This window comes from Thunnus albacares, chromosome 22 (assembly GCF_914725855.1).
Source record: "Thunnus albacares chromosome 22, fThuAlb1.1, whole genome shotgun sequence".
Taxonomy (NCBI): Eukaryota; Metazoa; Chordata; class Actinopteri; order Scombriformes; family Scombridae; genus Thunnus; species Thunnus albacares.
In genome coordinates this window covers 6,751,784-6,771,606 of record NC_058127.1, presented here as the reverse complement: position 1 = coordinate 6,771,606, position 19,823 = coordinate 6,751,784, and the positions used below count along the sequence as shown (strand labels likewise).

Below are 19,823 nucleotides of genomic sequence, written 5' to 3'. Positions count from 1 at the left end.
CATGCTTGTACTCCGCTAAAACCATGCCATCTGACAACTATAACAACTATTAGTAAAAATGTTAAAGGAAAAGACTCACTGCTTGAAACATTTAGAGAGAGCTCCGGTAGAACAAAACCATTAAACCTCATCACCATAAGGGACAAGAATTCAGGTATTTGCTTAAATAAACTCACATCAGTATGTCCATTTGTCATGTTATATAGAATGCAGTTTTTTTTATTTTTTTTTATTTTTTTTTTTTTACCATTATTATTATCTTGCTGTGTCTTAATGTTTTCTGACCTGGTGAAGAGGGGTCGGAGCTGCCTTGAGCTTGACTTTGGCTGGACTCTGCTAGACTCTGTTCCTCTCTCTCTCTGACACTGCTCTGAGTCATTTCCACTAGCTGTTGTTAAACGTCTATACTTCAGTTAAAAGTAGTTACAATACTGACAGAATGTGGCCACATGCGGCCCAGACCACCTCCGAATGTGTGTTAAAACCAGCTGATACAAATCATATAAACAGGCATAATCAAAAAACTAGTACCGACAAGAACAATAACAGGAAAATCCAAAACAATTCAAGTCACCCGATGAGATGTACCACATTATGTGCAACGGCCAAACAATGATCGATTGATTTATACATTAACAATAAAAATAACATCATGTGCAGCATCTCTGTAATAAATATAATAGTCTACAAATGCGTGTATATACATACGAACAACCACCTTCAAGTGACAAACAATTAAAACAAATTGGAACAATTTAATTGCTAAAAGAAGAGATACACCGTAGAAGCGAATGTGACTTTTATCATTTACGTCAACAATTTCCTGGAAATCAAACCTGTTTTCACATCATCTTCAGCAATGTGCAGACGAATCCAAGACACTATTACTTCCTCTCATCAGTGGCCGAACAGTCTCGATACCCATGAAGCGTAATTCTGCATGCCATGGAGTTTCCCAGGCCTCTTATCTGGCTGTTGCAATCGCAACATATGATATTTGTCCTCTTGTCATTCAGAGACATATTTTTCTTGTTACTACTTTTTTTTCTTGTTACTGCTTTTTGCATTTTTATGGAGGTTTTGCACACGATTGTTCGTCATATTTGTATGACTCTGCTCTGTGGCGGCTGTACGACGAAAAGACAAAAAGGAAAATTGAAGAATTTAGTTAAATTCACACACTATTACACCGCAAGTTTACATGAAGCTATACACGTTATACACGTTGACCAGAGTTCTTCTCTTTGAAGTTCAGCCTCACAACAGCAGACTTCTTTCTTCCGTCTGTCCCTCGCACATCATGTTCACCTAAAAGTAGCGAAGTAGTATGGAGGTTTGACTTTTTCTCCACCAGTTACCAGTACGTCATAGGGCAAAGTAAAGTAAGCAAAGTTTTCAGATTCATTTATAACTGAAATACTGTGGATCACAAAAAACAGGGAAATACCAGACATGAGTATAGTCACAAGATGGACTTAAACGGCCCCAAGTAGCATCAGTTCATGAAACCCCACTTGTACACCTTTTTAAAATTATTTTATAACGGATTCCGGTTGTTCAGTAAATCCGTGAAACGTATCAATTTCAAATTTGCAAAAGAACTACTGAGACGTGTAAAACTGCACAAATGGAGAGTCTGACTGTATGAACCTTTAATTTAAATTTGTGTATTTTTTCTAAAAATCGTTTTCATTACTAATCTAATATTGAGCTATTTGTTTATTTTTAATATTAATAACTTGTGTATTCCGTTTACCTACTCGGACATCTTCAGGATCATATCGATTATCCTTATATTACTGTATTACTGTTCAATAAAGCGAAGGAGAGAAATGTAGCAGCATTTATGCGCCAGTAAGGTGAGAACATTTTTCTCCTATATAAAATAATCCTGAAGTATGAGCATTACTTTTTCTAGTTTACCATTCGGCAAGAAATGTGTCTTTTGTCAACAGTTTACAGTCATTTCTGGTGGTATTACGTCTAATTGAGGAGACATAATTCTCGATATTGGTTTAAGACAACTAATTTATTTTTGTTGATTCCAAATTATATGCGTAGCTTCTTCTTTTCTTTTAATCTCTGCAGCCGTAATCACTTATGTCGCTCTGCCGTGAGGCCTTTTATGGTGTTGACAGTATTTGGCCAGCAGATGGCGCCATTGTCCAGACATACTGAACTTAGGACGTTATGAAAAGAGATTCATTTTAAATGTATGTTATCCATTGTCTTCTTATTTCCAAGTTTTTATTTAAGTTACTGCACATTAAAAGGTTGAGATGTTGCATTTTCTCTCTTTCGAAGAACCACACACGGATAGAGCGAGCAGAGGAATGAAAACAATCAAGTCTTGGCACGAAAATGTCTTAAATTTGATTCCAACTGGAAATATTTTCTTTTTCGGTTTTTAAAAAATATGCCTACAATCGAATTGGCCTTTTGATTGATTTAATTTATTTCTTTACTTATTTGATCCAGTTATTTTAATGATGATAATTATTATTTTCTAATGTTTCATATGTTGTTGGTGGTTTTAAAGTGTATAAATATTGCTTTGTGTGGGTTGGATGGTTTGCACATTTTAATACTGCTAATAATAAAGCCACAAAGAATTCAAATCCACTGATTTATTATAAGCAGTGGTGCTTCAACGCCCCCTACTGGTGACACATGGTTATATAACAGACCTGTTAAACGTCTTTTTACAATTACATTCAGTCTTGTGTTCCTGCATTACTTACTAACTTATTGCAATTACTAACAAGACTTGTTTGTTGATTGAACAATAAGATATACACTGTAAAAGGGATTAGGGGTTTTAGTCAGATGGACTAGTGTAATCATGCTGAGTGAACTCATTGTCCATTACAACAAAGCAAGATGAATTACAACAACTTCAATTTAAAAAAAATACTTAAAACTCATAGTAATCCGTTCAGTTAACTGCAAGCGGCAACCTCCGGGGCTGTAAAATGAAGCCAATACGTAAGTGCCAAAAACTGCAGTTCCTCGAATGGCCACTTGAGCGTGGCTCCAAAAGCGAGTCAATCCCCATAGACCCCCATGTTAAAATGCCCAACTTTACACATTTTATTTTTTGTTTTTTTATAACTCTTCCTCTAAAGCCGCTCTTCAGAAACCAACGGCTGACGTCACGGTAACTACGTCCATATTTTTATACAGTCTATGGATAACTGCAAGTACTATGTCATTCTACGTCATTTTATGTAAAACGCATGCGCCGCTGTATGACGTCATGACGCCTTCCGCGCGGTCTCGCGCAAATCTGAAATAGAGCAAAGAAGCTGGCCGCCATTTTCCTCAGAGCTGGAACCGCGCGCCATCATCAAGTAAGCATATTTTAGCTAGCAACTTCATCGTAGGTAATGCGGATTAATTAATTCATTCATTTGTTGCATATTTCATGTTTTGTTCGTTTTGCTTATGGGGAATACGTTAGCATGTTAGCGAACTAGCTAGCCGTCGGTTGTAAATTTTGCTGACAAATGGCGTCGGGCCCCGCACCTGTTCATGTTCGCATCCGTTAGGGAGTATCATTTTCTTCTTTTTGTTGGGGAGTTTAAGCAAGACGATGGTCTTTTTTCACTTCATTGCTGCAAAAAAGCGACATCTTGCTTATAAAAAGCTTGACGGTATAAATTAATTAGATTATTTTGTCATAGAGATCCGCTCTACGTATTAAAGCGGAGCAGAGAGGCAGATTGACGTGTTGTTCGGCGTAGATAAATGCGTTGGTGAACAGCGGCGCTGTTCAGGCTTCTCCCCCCAGTCTGAGCCCGCGTTGTCATGCATCTTACGCCTTTATGCCCGGTTCTGTGTTTAAAAAAAACAACAAAAGGCAGAATATAGAAGTGTTCGTTACGCTGATATTGTGCGATCTCTGTGTAAAAAAGGGCCTCTCTCTCCTCTCCGTTGCCAGTGTCAGTGGACAGGCAGGAGTGGAAGAGCTCTGAAACTTTCTTGCACTGAACAGTTCCAGTATGTGATGAAATATATTAAATTTGTTTGATCATCATCATCCCATTGTGCAATTGATTGATTAAAGACACACACCAGTAAAAGGTAAGGTAAAATTTAAATGTATTAAAGTTTAACTATCAACTTCACCTGTTCACCTGTATTGGCCAGGCACCATAAATGGTATACTAACATGTGTCAGCCGAAATAGATTTGTAAGATTTGTTGTGCGTTATTTTTTGGATTTATTTAAAATACACACATAGCTGAAGATGGTGTCTATTTACTGGAGGGGCTACTACCTTGCTGTTTCTGGCACTTGTTCTTTGTGCCGTCCCTCAACTGAAAAGTCAGCTCATCCTTGTGCTCAGCGGTGGAATGTAACTAAGTACATTTACTCATTTACTACATTTAATACTGTACCTACTGTACCTAAGGACATATTCAAGGTACTTGTACTTTACTTGAGTTTTTTCATTTTATACGACTTTCTACTTCTACTCCACTCCAATTCAGAAGCAAATATTCTACTTTTTACTCCACTTCATTTGTCTGACAGCTTTAGTTACTTATCGTATCTTTCCTGTCCACTGAAAACCATGTATCTCCAAATTTGATGATTTTGAATGTTTGTCATAAATTGCAAGAATAACTATTCCTTTATGGGTTGAGAAAATTCTCCAACTTCTTTAAACTATTGAAAAACCTTCTTGGATCAGCTGGAAAATGCATCGTCACAAAGCTGAACACAGGGCTGATTTTAAAAATGACTGATTTTGCTACTGGAGTCTGGTTAAGGGAGAGGGAGCAATATTTAGCTTATATAACGGCAGTTTCCCTTTTCCTTTTTTTTTTCTTTAAAGTGGCTTAAATATGTTTTGCTGCTAACCCTGTCCACAGCAATATATTGCTCAGCTTCTGTGCTTTTTCTCCTGTCTGCTTCTCCAAACTGGGGGTGTGTCAACCGCCATCTACTGTAGGTAATACACTGACTATCGACAAGTACCTCATACAACCCCACTTCAAATAATCCGAACTATCCTTTTAAAATGAAGGCTCTGTCTTTTATTTACCTGTTGGTGTGCTGAATTGTAGTATCTGAGCTCCATTGATGATGGCTTTTTTCACCATTTTCACTATTTCACCATGCACAAGCTTAACTCAGAGTGAAAATACTTGGAGTCATTTATTTAAGTGTAATGAACTTGGCACTGTTAAGTTTACCTAACTTAAATTAGTCAATGCAACAAGATGACTTGACTAAGTCGAGTCAACAAATCTTTTTTACAGTGTATTTGTTTTTCATCGTTGTTGTTCGCCTCTGATCTTTCCAAAACCTAAAAACGCGTCTCTGCGTCACTACAAATTCACATGAAGCCCTCACAAATTATATGTTGAGATTACGCAATTGTACTCACAGTTCCATGTAAATTACATCACTTTAGAAATGTTGAGATTCTACATATTTCGGAAATGTTGATATAATACATTTTGTTGAAATGTTGACTGATTTTTACATTTTAATATAAATCTGACACCAAAATTAATATTTAAGGCCTTTAAGGCCTTCACACACCGGATGTCGTTTTTTCAAGCGATTAATCTGCACCATGCACAAGCTTAACTCAGAGTGAAAATACTTGGAGTTGATGGAACTGGAAACCTCAGAGTTTCCCATCTCAGGGTTACTCAAAGTTTTTAAACCTGCTTCCTGAAATAAAACCATGGGTTACACTTGTTTTTTTTCCTGCATCATGTGTGTATGCACTAAATGGCAAAGCATGTCTAAAGCACAGACACCTTTGTTGTTGTTTTTTCTTTGTTTTTGCATGAAGTCAACGGATTCTGAAGACGACATCATCAAGGGAATGGTGATTGGAATCCTTTTAGTAGCTGAAGGAACTCCTTCCACTTTCCTACAACGATGTTGCTATCGTGATCGAGGAAAAGATTGTCATGCATCACCTGTGTGAGGTACCCAACGCTTTTGTGAACCTGATGGGACTGCTGTACATGCTGAACCTTGACTATCCAAAAGACTTAAAATACACATTTGAGGTGATTCAGCGCCTGATCATGGGAATTGGGTTGGTCTCCTGTACTGCCAAGGTCCACACACTGAAGAACAAATTGCTCAGATAGAGAGATGGGCATGTAAGATGTCTCTGCATTTGTCCCAAAGAATTCTATTTTTTTTGCCATTTGTCCATTGCACTATGTTAGAGGGGAAAAAATGTTTTCATGCACTGAGACTGTATTTTATGGTGCAGAACAGCCATTAACAGAGTGGATATTTGAGTAATGTATCAAGTATGTTTCCATGTTCTAATTTAGCTCTGTTGCTCTATTTGGAGGAAATGTGTCTGAGACACGTATTTTATGTTGTGGAGCAACAATGAACAGAGTCATGTATTAAAGGAACTCTATGTAACTTCTGCAGAAAGATAGTAGATTGTCGAGTCTCATTCCCAGGTCGTAAAATACCCGTGGTTTGGTTTGATTCTCATTGTCACTTGTCCGAACCACCAACCCAAAATGACGGTATTTTACAACCAGAGAATGAGACTCAACAATCAACTATCTTTCTTCAGAAGATACATAATATTGCTTTAAGTATTTGTTCTGACAGACAGTTTCTCAGTTAAAGAATTTTTTAAAACGTTTTTCTGCATTTTACTGCAGCAACCCTCAACACTCACTCCCCTGACTGGAGTCTGTTGAACAAGTCACTTATAATCTTTTTTTTTTTCTTCATTAAAGGAGGTTGCCCTGCTTTTTTACGCGTGGGACGCAATTTTTTTGAGCAGCCAAGAGCAAGGATGTGTGAGGGGGCCTGAAGGCTTTTGTTTTGTCTACACACTGATTTTAGTTTTAAAAGCAACACTGAACACTTGTGAGTGAGTGGGTCGAAGTTGAAATACACTTTACATGAATAAAATTCTTGACTGAAATGTCTTCAGCTACTTTATTTCATGTGTTAATATTTAGGTTGGACTTGGTTAGTTCTCATGTAGATTTATAGTAGCTTTGTAAGTATTGTTCGCTTGTCCTGGTAAGTTTTAGAAATCTGTCAACTTGTGTAAACTTAAGTAACTTTGTAACGTAAGTTGAGAGAATTAAGTATTTCATGTTGAGCCAACTTGATTCACATTTATAAAAACTTGATAAAACGAGTTCAACCAACATCTTTTTCACTTCTCTTAACTAATCTTTTCTAGTTCAAATTATTTGACACAGGAAGTTGAGTGAACAAACTGCATGTTGCATCAACTAATTTATTTAAGTGTGATAAACTTGACACATTATATTGACATAACTGAACTCAGAGAGTTAAGTCAACATACTGCATATTGTACGAACTCATTTATTTAAGTGTAATGAACTTGGCACTTTTAAGTTTACCTAACTTAAATTAGTCAATGCAACAAGATGACTTGACTAAGTCAAGTTGAGTCAACAAATCTTTTTTACAGTGTATTTGTTTTTCATCGTTGTTGTTCGCCTCAGATCTTTCCAAAACCTAAAAACGCGTCTCTGCGTTACTACAAATTCACATGAAGCCCTAACAAATTATATGTTGAGATTACGCAATTGTACTCAGTTCCATGTAAATGACGTCACTTTAGAAATGTTGAGATTATACATATTTTGGAAATGTTGATATAATACGTTTTGTTGAAATGTTAACTGATTTTTACATTTTAATATAAATCTAACACCAAAATTAATATTTAAGGCCTTCACACACCGGATGTCGTTTTTTCGCGCGATTAATTTGTACGTCAATATGTTTTTTCGAACTGTTGTTTTTGTCGTGAGTATTTTCACACAGAACGTGAATATTACGAGGCGAACAAGCGACGGGATTTTTTTCGGAACGAGATCGATTTTTCTGAGTTTTCAAACAGCGAATAAACCCATTAACCAATCACAAAGCGTAATATCCTGCTGTATGTGTTTTGAACTTATTTGCTGTATCTACATTGATTGATCAGCTCCCAGTCTGTCTGTGAGCAGAGAAATAAAGCCTAAGAATCAATACATTAATGTATCATGTAGGCTATCATATGCATCATTCCGCCCCCCCCCGTGTGTAAAGGCCTTTAAAGTTGACATTTCATTGACCGTCATGAGAAACAGTTACAAAAATACATTATAAAAGCATGTAGGTGTTGTGTTAATTTGTTTAAACCAACTATCTATAAATATTGGCGAGGAGAATTCAGCAACACTTTGACACACCGTCTATACATCTTATCACCATCATTCAACACCAGGAGAGGTGTTATGCAAAAAAACAACAACCCCAATTTGACTGCTATCAGGCATGAATACGTCTTCCACCATTGTGTGTGTGTTCATGTGTCCGTGCTGTTTTTACTTCAAGTAACGCATTCCTGTCTGAGGCGGTGTCGACACGCTCTCTCAAGATAGATCCAATTTTTTAGGAAACCTTGAATTGACCCATTGAGCTGCAGACTAACTCCGCGGACAGTCGGGGAAACAATCTATTCTTTTCCTTTTCTTTTTTAAAGCAGGGAATAGCTGACATTTTTTGTGTTTTGCGATGCCTGCTCTCCTTTTCCTGGCTGCTCTGTTGTCTTTTACAGGTATGTATGTGATAGTTTTAAGCCGTGTGAGTGCGTCACGTCGCGTCGGTCAGTTACGGACTATGAACGTAGCCTGCTTGTTAGAAAGGGTTGAAATAGAGACAAGCATGTTTGGTTTACTGTAGTTTAATAGCCTCGTCGTCGTCAGTGAGATTCTAATAAAAACAATTACGTTATTTATTTTTCTTATTAAGTTCTTTTTCTTTTTTCAGTACAGAATAGTGAAACGTAATTATCCCTTGAAAACAATATGAACAGTCTCTTCACTGTTTGTTTAAAAACCGGCTCTTATACGAACTTCTCTTCTCTTTTCATTTAAAGCAAAGTTTTCACATTAATTTATAATTAAGTATAACTGAAATACTGTAGATCACAAAAAATACCAGACATGAGTATAGTTACAAAATGGACTTCAAGGGCCCCAAGTAGCATCAGTTCATGAAACCCCACTTGTACACCTTTTTAAAATGATTTTATAACGGATTCCGGTTGTTCAGTATATCCGTGAAATGTGACAATTTCAAATTTGCAAAAGAACTGCTGAGACGTGTAAAACTGCACAAATGAAGAGTTTGACTGTATGAACCTTTAATTTAAATGTATGTTGTTTAAACATACATTTGATACATTGAGTTTACCTACTCAGACATCTTCAGGATCATATCGATTATCCTTATATTACTGTATTACTGTTCAATAAAGCGAAGGAGAGAAATGTAGCAGCATTTATGCGCCAGTAAGGTGAGAACATTTTTCTCCTATATAAAATAATCTTGAAGTATGAGCATTACTTTTTCTAGTTTACCATTCGGCAAGAAATGTGTCTTTTGTCAACAGTTTACAGTCATTTATTTCTGGTGGTATTACGGCTGATTGAGGAGACATAATTCTCGATATTGGTTTAAGACATCTAATTTATTTTTGTCGATTCCAAATGATTAAGTTATGAATAGAGATTCATCACATATATGTTATCCATTGTCTTGGCACGAAAATGTCTTAAATTTGATTCCCATTGAAATTATTTTCTTTTTTCGGTTTAAAAAAAAATATGCCTACAATCGAATTGGCCATTTGATTGATGTAATTTATTTCTTTAGTTAGATTTGATCCAGTTAATAATTATATGATAATAATTAAAATAAATTAATTATTAAAACTATTATTAGTTTTAAACCTTTTGAGTGCGTCACGTCGCGTCGGACAGTTACGAACTAGACATGAATGTAGCCTGCTTGTTAGAAAGGGTTGAAATACAGACACGTATTCTCGGTTTATTGTAGTTTAATAGCCTCGTCGTCATCGGTGAGATAAATCATCGACGTTTTAATGGTGATTTCATACCAGTGTTGTGTTTTGTCATTAAGTGCGGTTATATATATATATATATATATATATATATATTATTTATATTATTATTATTATTATTATTATTATTATTATTATTTAAGATGGTTGACTGAACTCCTGGATTGCTGCAGTTTTTCTGACAGAAGACTTAGGCCAGACTTGTATACGCCAGCATTCCATCTACAAATATAATTAACAGAGAGTCTTAAAAACATGTGTCTTGTCTTTACAGACAAGTACGCATTCACAAATAAAGACTCTATGGACACCTGAGTACCTAGGACCTGTGCATCACAGATATAATTGCAGCAGTTCACTAGTCAGTGTGGGTATTTCTGCCATATGGAAGAAGGCCATTAGATTTCTGTAAACATGGTGTACAATCCCTGTGCACAGTGAAAATAAGTAATAAGTAAAATGTAGTAGTTGCTGTTCAACAGTTAATAAATAATTGTCACTTAAAGAGTTGGCTCTGTACTCATTTATTGAAATTTAAATGTGGTTTGAAAGTTTACAGCATTATATGAATAACTAATCTAATTTACTGCAAAATGTCTGTTGCTGTAATCAATACACAGTAGCATAAAATTACTGTATTTTATTTTAGTTACGTACAACTACTCTAAAAGTAGATACAGTACCATTACATTACTGTTTCATTTTATAATTGCTACTGTAAATAAAAACACAGTACACTTACTGTAATTTATTTTACAGTAAGTGTACTGTGTTTTAGTACACTTACTGTAATTTATTTTACAGTAAGTGTACTGTGTTTTTATTTACAGTAATTAACTGGCAGCAATTGACAAGTAACTTACTGTAAAATGAATAACAGTAAGTTACTTGTCAATTGCTGCCAGTTAATTACTGTAAAAATCACAGTACGTTTTTTACAGTGTGCACTTAAGGTGTATTAAAACCCTGTTATAAGCGTTCCACTGGGAGCCTTTTTCTTTGTAACCTAATCCTGCGTATTGCATTGTGAAACGCTCCTTCTTGTACAAGAAAATAAATTCTGTTAAATTCGATATTTCGGCTTCGGTCTCTATTGTTTAATGGTCATTAAGAAGAATTTTTTTTAACAGTTTGTTAACTGTTCACTTCCCTCATTTTATCTGACAGCTAGCAAAACTGAAAGGAGTACCTTGATAATGTGGTCTATAATGAGAACTCTGATAACATGGTCTGTAATGAGTACCTTGATAATGGGCCAGGATGGTGCAGATGTGCATATAGGATCATGATGTAACACAAAACCAAAGATGGAGGTTTAGTTATTGTTTTATTTTGTTTATGTTGTTTGTGTCGTGCCAAAAAGTTGTAATAAAAAATGAACAAATAAAAACTGTTAATAAAAACCTAGGGCCACATGTCGATCACTGTGTCCTAAAGGCCATGATAACGTCCTCAAATGTCTTGTTTTGTCCTGACCAACAGTCCACAACCCAAATATATTCAGTTTATTGCCACAGAAGACTAAAGAAACCAGAAAATATTCATATTTGAGAGGATTTGGACATTTCTTTCTTAAAAAGCAATGCAAAACGATTAGGCTAATCGATTATCAAAATAGTTGGAGATTGATTTAATAGTTCACAAGTTATCATTTAGTCGACTAATCATTGCAGCTTTAATACAACCACAACTTATACACCATTTATAAAGTCTGCCTTAATACAAAGTGGTGCCACAACTGCTAAAAGTACTGCACCACTACTACTCAGTGTTCAAATAAGATCCTTTAGTTAAGTAAAAGAAGTAGTACTACAATGAAAAAATACTCCTTCACCAAAAATGCATTGATGTCCTGTATTCAGAAAAGGTTTGGATGTGATATATGTACTTCAAGTATCAAAAGAAATAAGGCCCCTGTGAGTGTTTTACTTATCTAGCTTATTATTACTGACACATTAACCTGTAAGCAGCTTTTTTAATGCTGTAGTAAGGTGGAGTTCATTTTAATAACGTTATATGCTTTTGGGTTGTTTAATTTATGACAATCGATAAAGTATTTTAGGTGTAAAACCTTCCAATGTAACTGGCTGTCAGATATGAAAATGAATGGCCTGTTTAAGAGTATTGCATTATTTTATTGGAATATTATTGCTGATACATGCAGTAGAACGTGTTCCTGGATCAACATCCACATTGTGGTCCTGGATCAACATTGCAATCAACCAATCACAGCCCTCTGACATCATCAGTGTGCTGCTCCTGTCATTCTCTCAAAATTTCTTTTTGGCCCCAGAGACAGTTGTGCTTCTTTTCTTCAGAGGTAAGCTAAGTTTTCCCAATTGAATTTATTAATAGTCAGAAAATTCAACAAAATCCTTAACTGCATGTCTTTAATTCATTAATATTTAATATTTATCTTTACAGTCAAGTACCTATCTAGAGCTGTAGCTGTATGAGCTACTAGCAAGTTGGCTGTCTCTGGGGCCAAAAAGACATTTTGAGAGAATGACAGGAGCAGCACACTGATGATGTCAGAGGGATCATGAGATGTTTTTCTTTGGCTCAACCAATCAGCTCACGACTTCACTGACAGCCTGTCATGACATAGACTGTATGAAAGGTTATGACCTGATAAACGTTGAGACAAATTTAAAACCTGAAAGTAACAGCCTGCAGAAGCATGAACAAACAAGGTCATCTTGAAATATTTGAATTCATATGAAAAGAATAATTATTTCAAACTAAAGTTTAAATTAATTAGTCTGCTACATAAATTTGAGGGTTGGGGCTGAAGTTGAGGCTGTGATTTTCTACAGTAACATAATGGTTACTGTGATTTTCTACAGTAGTGTGTTCACTACTGTGATTTCTACAGTATCATCATGATTACTGTGTTTTTAGGCCTAATACACAGTGCTATACTGTAAAAATATTCACAGTAATTAACTGTGTAGAAACAGTAAATTACTGTAGATTTCACAGCAATTTTTTACAGTGTAGGCCTCCTCAGACCTTGTTTTGCTTTGACTGTCACATGTAGATTACATTGCAGTATTCTTTAAATTATTTCTTCTCTACAAAATGATTCCCTTTTTAATGACAAAAGACAATAACAGCAATTAATTTTTACCAGTAATGATGTGCAGCTTAAGTTATACCAAGATACATTCCATGATAGGATGTGTTTGAGCTTAATGCTTTAATTAAGTCAATATTTTAGTGCTGCTAGTGCTTCAGCAAACAAGACAAATAGTCTACAGCCATATAAGGCTGAACACATTGACACAGTGGTACTTTGACCTAAATGCTAACATCAGCATGCTAACAAGCTCATAAAGACAAGATAACATGCTGATGTTTAGCAGGTATGTTTAACCATGTTCACCATCATAGTTTAGCCTGTTAGCATACTGTGTTTAACACACTGTATTTGGTGCTCTAGTGAGTATTTCTGGCAGCAGGATGGTGTTTTTGGGATTGAGTCAAAATAAACTACAGTGATGTTCATCATAATGAATAAACATGTCACAGAGTGCAGCAGTGTGGCTCATTGATAAGATATATCAGGCTTTGGATACACAAACAATACTTTGGATCAATTCACCATTGGTTCTGGGCTTTTTCAAGGATTTTACAATATGAAAAATATAAAATATTGCCTACACTCCCATGTTTTGTGTTTTGTTTTTGTTTAATTATTCTTTCTAGGAGAAGCTTTGGCAACTAGTGTATCAGAGAAGATCCGAGCCTTCGCTGGCCAAACAGTCCTTCTACCCTGCCAAATCCCTGTCAGCGATGACTTCCCAACAGTGGAGTGGTCCAAGGAAGGTCTGGCTCAGCCAAACATTACCTTCCTGTACCGGGATGGCTGTGAAACCCACGAGATGAAGAATCCAGTCTTCCAGTACAGGACACACCTCATCATGAGCGAATTGAACAGAGGAAACATCTCGCTGAGGATTTCCAACGTGCAGCTGTCTGATGCCGGAAAATACAGATGCATGACGCTCTGGAGGAAGACCCAACCAGTTGTTAAAACTCTGGAGCTCCTTGTGGGTATGTCCGGTCAACTTTATTTATAGAGTTCTTTTTATAGGCTTTGCAGTTGTATCATAGTCTCCTAAAAACTGCCCGTTTCAGTTATGGAAAAGAGTTTGTTACTTTAGTGGTCAGGTACATTTGAGTAGTTTATCATCAAAGAAAAGGTCTTAGATTTTAGGAAGTACTTCTTTCCCAAATTGTCAAAGTATTCCTTTAACTTTTCTTGAGGCCTGTTTCACCCTCATGAAATGTATGAGCGAATCTGTTAAGTTCTTTTGACCAAATATTGAAATATTGGTTGGGAAGTTCAAAGGTCATATAATAATTGTATAATTCTTGTTTTTGTAGTTGCGGTTTCTGAGCCAAAACTCTCAGTCGTTTCGGCTGAGTGTGGTGAAGTGACTCTGCAGTGTGAAGCGGACCGCTGGCAGCAAGAGCCCGAGATAACATTTCTTGATGATCAGGGAAACAACATCAGTGCTGAAAACCCAAAGAGACATCCAGATTCCAGGGGATTTTTCACCATCACAAGGAGAGCGACTGTGCAGACCACTACCAACAGGTTTTATTTCAGTTTTATGTTCTACAAGAGATGTTTATTTGGTTCTGTTGTTCATTCTAAGTTATCATTTACTTTATTTACCTGAGCCAAGGTAAGATATCAAGATATCAATAAAAAATGCAATCAATCTCTTGGTTGTTCAAGGCAAAAATCTATTTCCAGCTGTAAAGGCTCTTGCACTCTAAAAGGAGGAGAGTAATTTATAGCATCAGATTTACTGGAAGTCAACAAATCATCCCACATTGCCTCCTCCTAAACCATAAATCTCCTTAAATAAAAAGTCAGTTTATATAGACGTCACTTGCCTGGGAAGGATTGATGTACAGCCTGCACACAAAATTGGACTTGGCATGCAATTTGAAAGTGAAAAGTGGTGTCATTTAGCAGATAGAGACCAGGCTGCCCTTTTTTGCTGGCACTGGTCAGTCATGTGTTGCAAGTCATTGTGGAATCCCACAATACCTACCTTGCAAAGCGTTTTGCTCGTGTCCCATAGAAAATGAATGAGACTGAACTATAGTGGGTTTTAGCCTTAAGAGTCTACAGCCATGTTTCAGCTTCAACTTTCAACTTTAACTTTATTGTCCCCAAAGAGAAATTTGTCTTACAGCCTGGTAAAACACATTAAGTGACTTTGGCACACAGACCTTAGTTTTTTTTTAAAAAGCTAAAACCTACCCCACAAGCCTCTTAAAATACATGTGGACCAACTGGTGATGAACCAACTGACAAACTGACAAATATCACCTTCCCTTGAGCCCCGCAGCTGGTGTGGATAAAAACAGATGTTTTGTCAGTGTGATGTCTGCATTGATAATGCAGCTCCTCTTGTGCTTATTGCAACTAAGCTAGGAACATAGTTAATGTGGGCTAGAGTGAAGGTCTACACTACCATGAATGTTGGTTTTATTGTGTGTCATATTGCTAAAAAAAAAAAAGGGTTCCAAAAAAGAAGCTTTTCATAATATTAAAATGTTATAAAATATTATTTCACAGCACAGCGAGACTATCGGAAAACTCCACACCAATAGACTAAAATTTTGTCTCATGTCTTTTCATCACAGGGTCACCTGCAGAGTTCACCAGCCGGAGATAAACCAGACCAGAGACATGGAGATCCACATACCAGGTGTGCTGGTGTAACAACCCACCTGTATCAACTAGATAAACTAAGACCTTAATTCACGTTTTTGCTTAAACCCTTCCTGCCGTTCTGCCACCTACATACAGATTAGCTATAAGAATAAGGAAATATTCAATATACCATATCTGGTAAATAGATTAAATTATTTTTTTATTTCTGGCATTACTGGACATTTTCTTCATGACAATCATAATTTTTGTCCAATTTGGCCATATCTGTACTGGTTACCAAAAGCAATTTGTTAGAAAAAGACAGAAAAAGTTGCACAGTCATTGTTCTGAATATCTATATTCTAAATGCTAAAAAATAGATTTGGTGAGGTATTTTGGTCATTAATGCATGTTCTAACACTCTTGAAAGATTGACATTTATTCCAGTAATTTGGTGGTTAATAACATACAGTACTGAGATTATTCAGGCCAAGATAATGTCGTTTTGGACAAAAGCATTTTCCAAATGAAAAAATGTAAATGTATTACTTAAAATATTTGTATTTGACTGTCTAATTCTCCCCATTTCTTTGGAATACATCTCATGTCACTCATGGTACTGACTCACTTTCTGATTCAGAAGCAGAGTAGGGGTTTCTGGCACAACTTCACCTACTTCCAAGGTGCATGGAGCAGGGAAAAAAGTCTAAAGAGATCAAAACTCCAGCAAAACTTTGAGTATATGGAGCAAATTCATTATTAGACCAGTGCGTTACGGCTTGAGGCCTTCATCGGGTAACTTTCTAATTCATAAATTTGGGGAGGAGAGTCCACTGACTTATAAGTGTAACATTTGTAGATGTTAGTTGTTAATTCTTAGTTTGGTAAAATTGCAGGGACTGAAAAAACATGCAGTGCATGACAGAAAGCAGCTAAAAATAATCTGACCACAGATTATCTAGGTGATGATATTCATGACATATCAAAAATGCACTTCTGTATGTAATACAGGTAATGTACGTATGTCAGCGTGATCTCATCTCATTATCATATCATCATTTCAGCTGACTGCACGAGGTCCTGCACTTTAACCACCAGCATCGCTGTGCTAGTGACCACATTTCTCTGTGGCTTAAGTGCACTAATTGCCGTTTTATGCAAGAAATATCATGACTCCGGTAAGTCAGTTCACATTTTTCTTCTTGAGGAGATGAAAACTTGTTTAATGTCTGCTGCTACTAATTCTCAAAATTCAGCTTCTACAGCCAAATACCTTCGAGACAGATATCTGTAGAAAATGTGTGATTTATATTTGTAGAAAAATAAGACCATTTTAGTGAAAAATTGTACAGTATATGTGTTCCTTATAGCCCATTGATCTCAGTGTATTCAGGGTTGATGGGGGATGTTGTGTTTATTGTCTGCCACAGTGTCTTTTTAGATGCTCGCACTGGGGGGTCACCAAAGTCGGAAACTCAGATCACAACTCACTTAGAAAAAGTAAAAGTACAAAATTGTTGCCTTTCTGGTTATACACCAACATGTTGGAGAACTTAATGTTTTGTAGTAACTTTCATAGCAGAAAAGCTCAGACAAATCTGTTAGAACAACCTAGTTGTAGGTGAGTAGTTCTTTGGAAGCTTTGTTGTTTGCAGCTAGTGATTATTTTCATTATCTATTAATATACCGATTATTTGTTCAATTAGGAAAAAAAATGTCAATACCGTGAAAATTACCTGACACATTTCCTAAAGCCTAAGGTGACGTTGTCAAATGTCCTATTTTGTGCCACCAGCAGTCCACAATACAAAGATATTCAATTTACTGTCACATTTGTAAAGAAAAAGAGCAAATCCTCACAATCTAGAGGCTGGAATTAGAGAATTTCTGAAAGGATTCACTACAATGAATGATCCAATATCAAAATAGTTCAGCTCTACTTTGTGGGTCAAAAATGATCCCATGGTATATTTTCAGTGTGGTGGTTTCCTGGTGGTTGTCATGACTCAGGAAGCTTCCTGGTGACTCACAAAGAACATCAGCTGCAGCTGGATACGCCTTTCCATCAAAGACAAGTGATGTTCTCTAAACCTCTGTAGAGCTTTTAATCTGTTAACCAGATGCAGGAAATATTAAGTGCAAACAGCAGCAACAGTAGAATAACACTTGTCTTTTAATAAATGTCAGAAATTAAGCAAATGCTAACAGAAAATCCTTTTTTTTGTATTCACACAGTGGGAGATCAAAAATTGTCAGTGTCGGCAAAGAGTCATTTTACAGGCAGTGACCCTCAGTTGGACCAGGCTGATGACATCAGAAATGCCAACATTGAGCAGCAGAGAAGAATAGATGAACTGAAGTCAAACCTTCATGAGAAAGACGAGACCATCCACCAGCTAACTGAAGAATTGAATGACCTCAGATCTAGGCAAGGTGCTGTTGTTAGCCAGCAGAACCAGCCCACGATTGACAATGGTCTTTCCAAATCCTCACTTGATGCCCCAAAACCCAATAACGTTCCCCCTGACCACAGCCCTAAAGCCAGTAAGTTTTCCCACGACAACAATCCAAAACCAGTGGCCTCGACCAACAGCAACCATCCAAAATCTTGCAACTTACCCCAGAGCAATGATCAAAAACCTGGTTTGTTAAGACAAAGTGGTAATCCAGCACCTGGCCCCCTGCATCAAAGAAGCAGTCATAACAATAGCAGTCCAGCTCTTTTGACAAATAATGCTGCTGGGTCATCCAGTTCTTCTTCAGCCAGCACTTCAGAGGAAAATTGTTTGGTTCGTTCGATGAGCATGTCTGAGTCTCGTTCAAAGAGTGCCAGGCCCAAACGTAGATATACCACTTCAGGTGCGCTTTATAACCGCTACACTATCCTGGAAAATTTACCTGAATAGTCGGAGTCGCACTAATGTGAACAGAGATAATGGAAATATGAGGTGAAGGATTATGTCCAGGTGCAGGGGAGTCATGCAGTCAGTTTTTTTGAGGGGGCACTGTATAACAATGCTGTTAATGTCCACAGCAAACCAAGTTCAATTCAATCAATCAATCAATTTTCATTTATATAGCGCCAAATCACAACAAAAGTCATCTCAGGGCACTTTTCACATAGAGCAGGTCTAGACCATATTTTTTGATTTACAGAGACCCAACAATTCCCCCATGAGCAAGCACTTGGCAACAGCGGCAAGGAAAAACTCCCCTTTAACGGGTAGAAACCTCAAGCAGAACCCAGCTCTTGGTGGGCGGCCATCTGCCTTGACGGGTTGGGTTGAGAGAGAGAAAGAAAGAGGGGGTGGGGGGGGGGCAGAATGACAACAATCATAACAATAACAAGTTGCTACCAGTAATAATCTGCTTTGGCTTCTTTGTTTATGATCAAACTGCCCCCTGTCAGTATCTGTCTAGAACCAGGCTACAAGAAGAAAACGTTAGTGAAAAGGCTTTAAACTCAGGGCTAACATTAGCTGGTTAGCTAGTCAGCACCATTGATTATTTGACGTGAAGTAAAGAAAGCTCACAAACACGTAGCTACTGTTTTTACTGACACTTCACTCCTAATCACCTGTTTCTTAGGACGCATTTCAATGCTGCAAATTTGTTTTGACCAAAACAATAATTTAGCTACTAGTAATAGCATAGGTTTTGCTATTATTTGTGTTTTACACCAGTTCCGTGGCCATCTTAGGTTCCTTCACGCTTAGAAGGGGAAGGGTGTTGGTTGCAATTTGCAACCTCACCACTAGATGCTGCTAAATCCATGTCCAGTTGGGACAGAGTTTGGGTGGTTATCCTACAAAAATAGTTTGCATTATAGATGTTTACAAACTGCTTGGCACTCATAAAGCCATTGAAACCTGTTGTACAGTCAGGGGTTTGCACCTATGGTTTCAGTAGCAGATATCTAAAAACCTCTATCAAAGAGACAGTGGGGAACTACTGTATGAATTTTTTTTTTTCATAATTTGGATGACCTGACGCTTTCAAACTGTGTTTTAATTGCAGTTAATCATGGTTGTCTATATGAAAATTAGCCTTTTTCTCTTTGTAGCTTTTTAAAATAAGCAAGTGAAGCAAAAACAAGACTTCTTTAACATGTCAGAATTAACATGTTTTCAATATGAAAATGCTTAACCTGTCGCAGTAAGCTTAACAAGCAGCTAATTGTCTTGGCACCGCCCATATATATATATATAAGTGAAACCGTTTGGGTGGACTATGGTGCTCATGCTAACTAT

General features: G+C 36.8%; 1 protein-coding gene and 1 long non-coding RNA gene across 3 annotated transcripts; both read left to right on the top strand.

The window, feature by feature from the left end:
- Positions 1-3,217: 3,217 nt before the first annotated feature.
- Positions 3,218-7,829, top strand: LOC122973991. The gene is made up of 2 exons (XR_006400191.1): positions 3,218-3,350; positions 5,814-7,829. It is a non-coding gene; the product is annotated as an uncharacterized LOC122973991 (long non-coding RNA).
- A 598-nt stretch (positions 7,830-8,427) lies between these two features.
- LOC122973989 (butyrophilin subfamily 1 member A1-like) lies at positions 8,428-18,693 on the top strand. Of its 2 annotated transcripts, XM_044341815.1 has the most exons (6): positions 8,428-8,588; positions 13,605-13,952; positions 14,286-14,499; positions 15,564-15,628; positions 16,638-16,751; positions 17,809-18,693. In XM_044341815.1, the coding sequence occupies exons 1-6, from the start codon at positions 8,546-8,548 to the stop codon at positions 18,477-18,479; spliced, it is 1,455 nt and encodes a 484-aa protein (XP_044197750.1). In that variant the 5' UTR covers positions 8,428-8,545; the 3' UTR covers positions 18,480-18,693. The 2 variants fall into 2 exon arrangements, with proteins under 2 accessions (XP_044197750.1, XP_044197751.1); XM_044341816.1 differs by lacking the exon at positions 16,638-16,751 and having other exon boundaries at positions 8,453-8,588.
- Positions 18,694-19,823: the final 1,130 nt, after the last annotated feature.

Bases quoted from the DNA above. Each gene is read 5' to 3' on its own strand.
- LOC122973989 (XM_044341815.1), top strand. From the start codon at position 8,546: ATGCCTGCTCTCCTTTTCCTGGCTGCTCTGTTGTCTTTTACAG. The intron at 8,589-13,604 runs GTATGTATGTGA...TATTCTTTCTAG, and splicing joins TGCTCTGTTGTCTTTTACAG to GAGAAGCTTTGGCAACTAGT. The intron at 15,629-16,637 runs GTGTGCTGGTGT...TCATCATTTCAG, and splicing joins CATGGAGATCCACATACCAG to CTGACTGCACGAGGTCCTGC.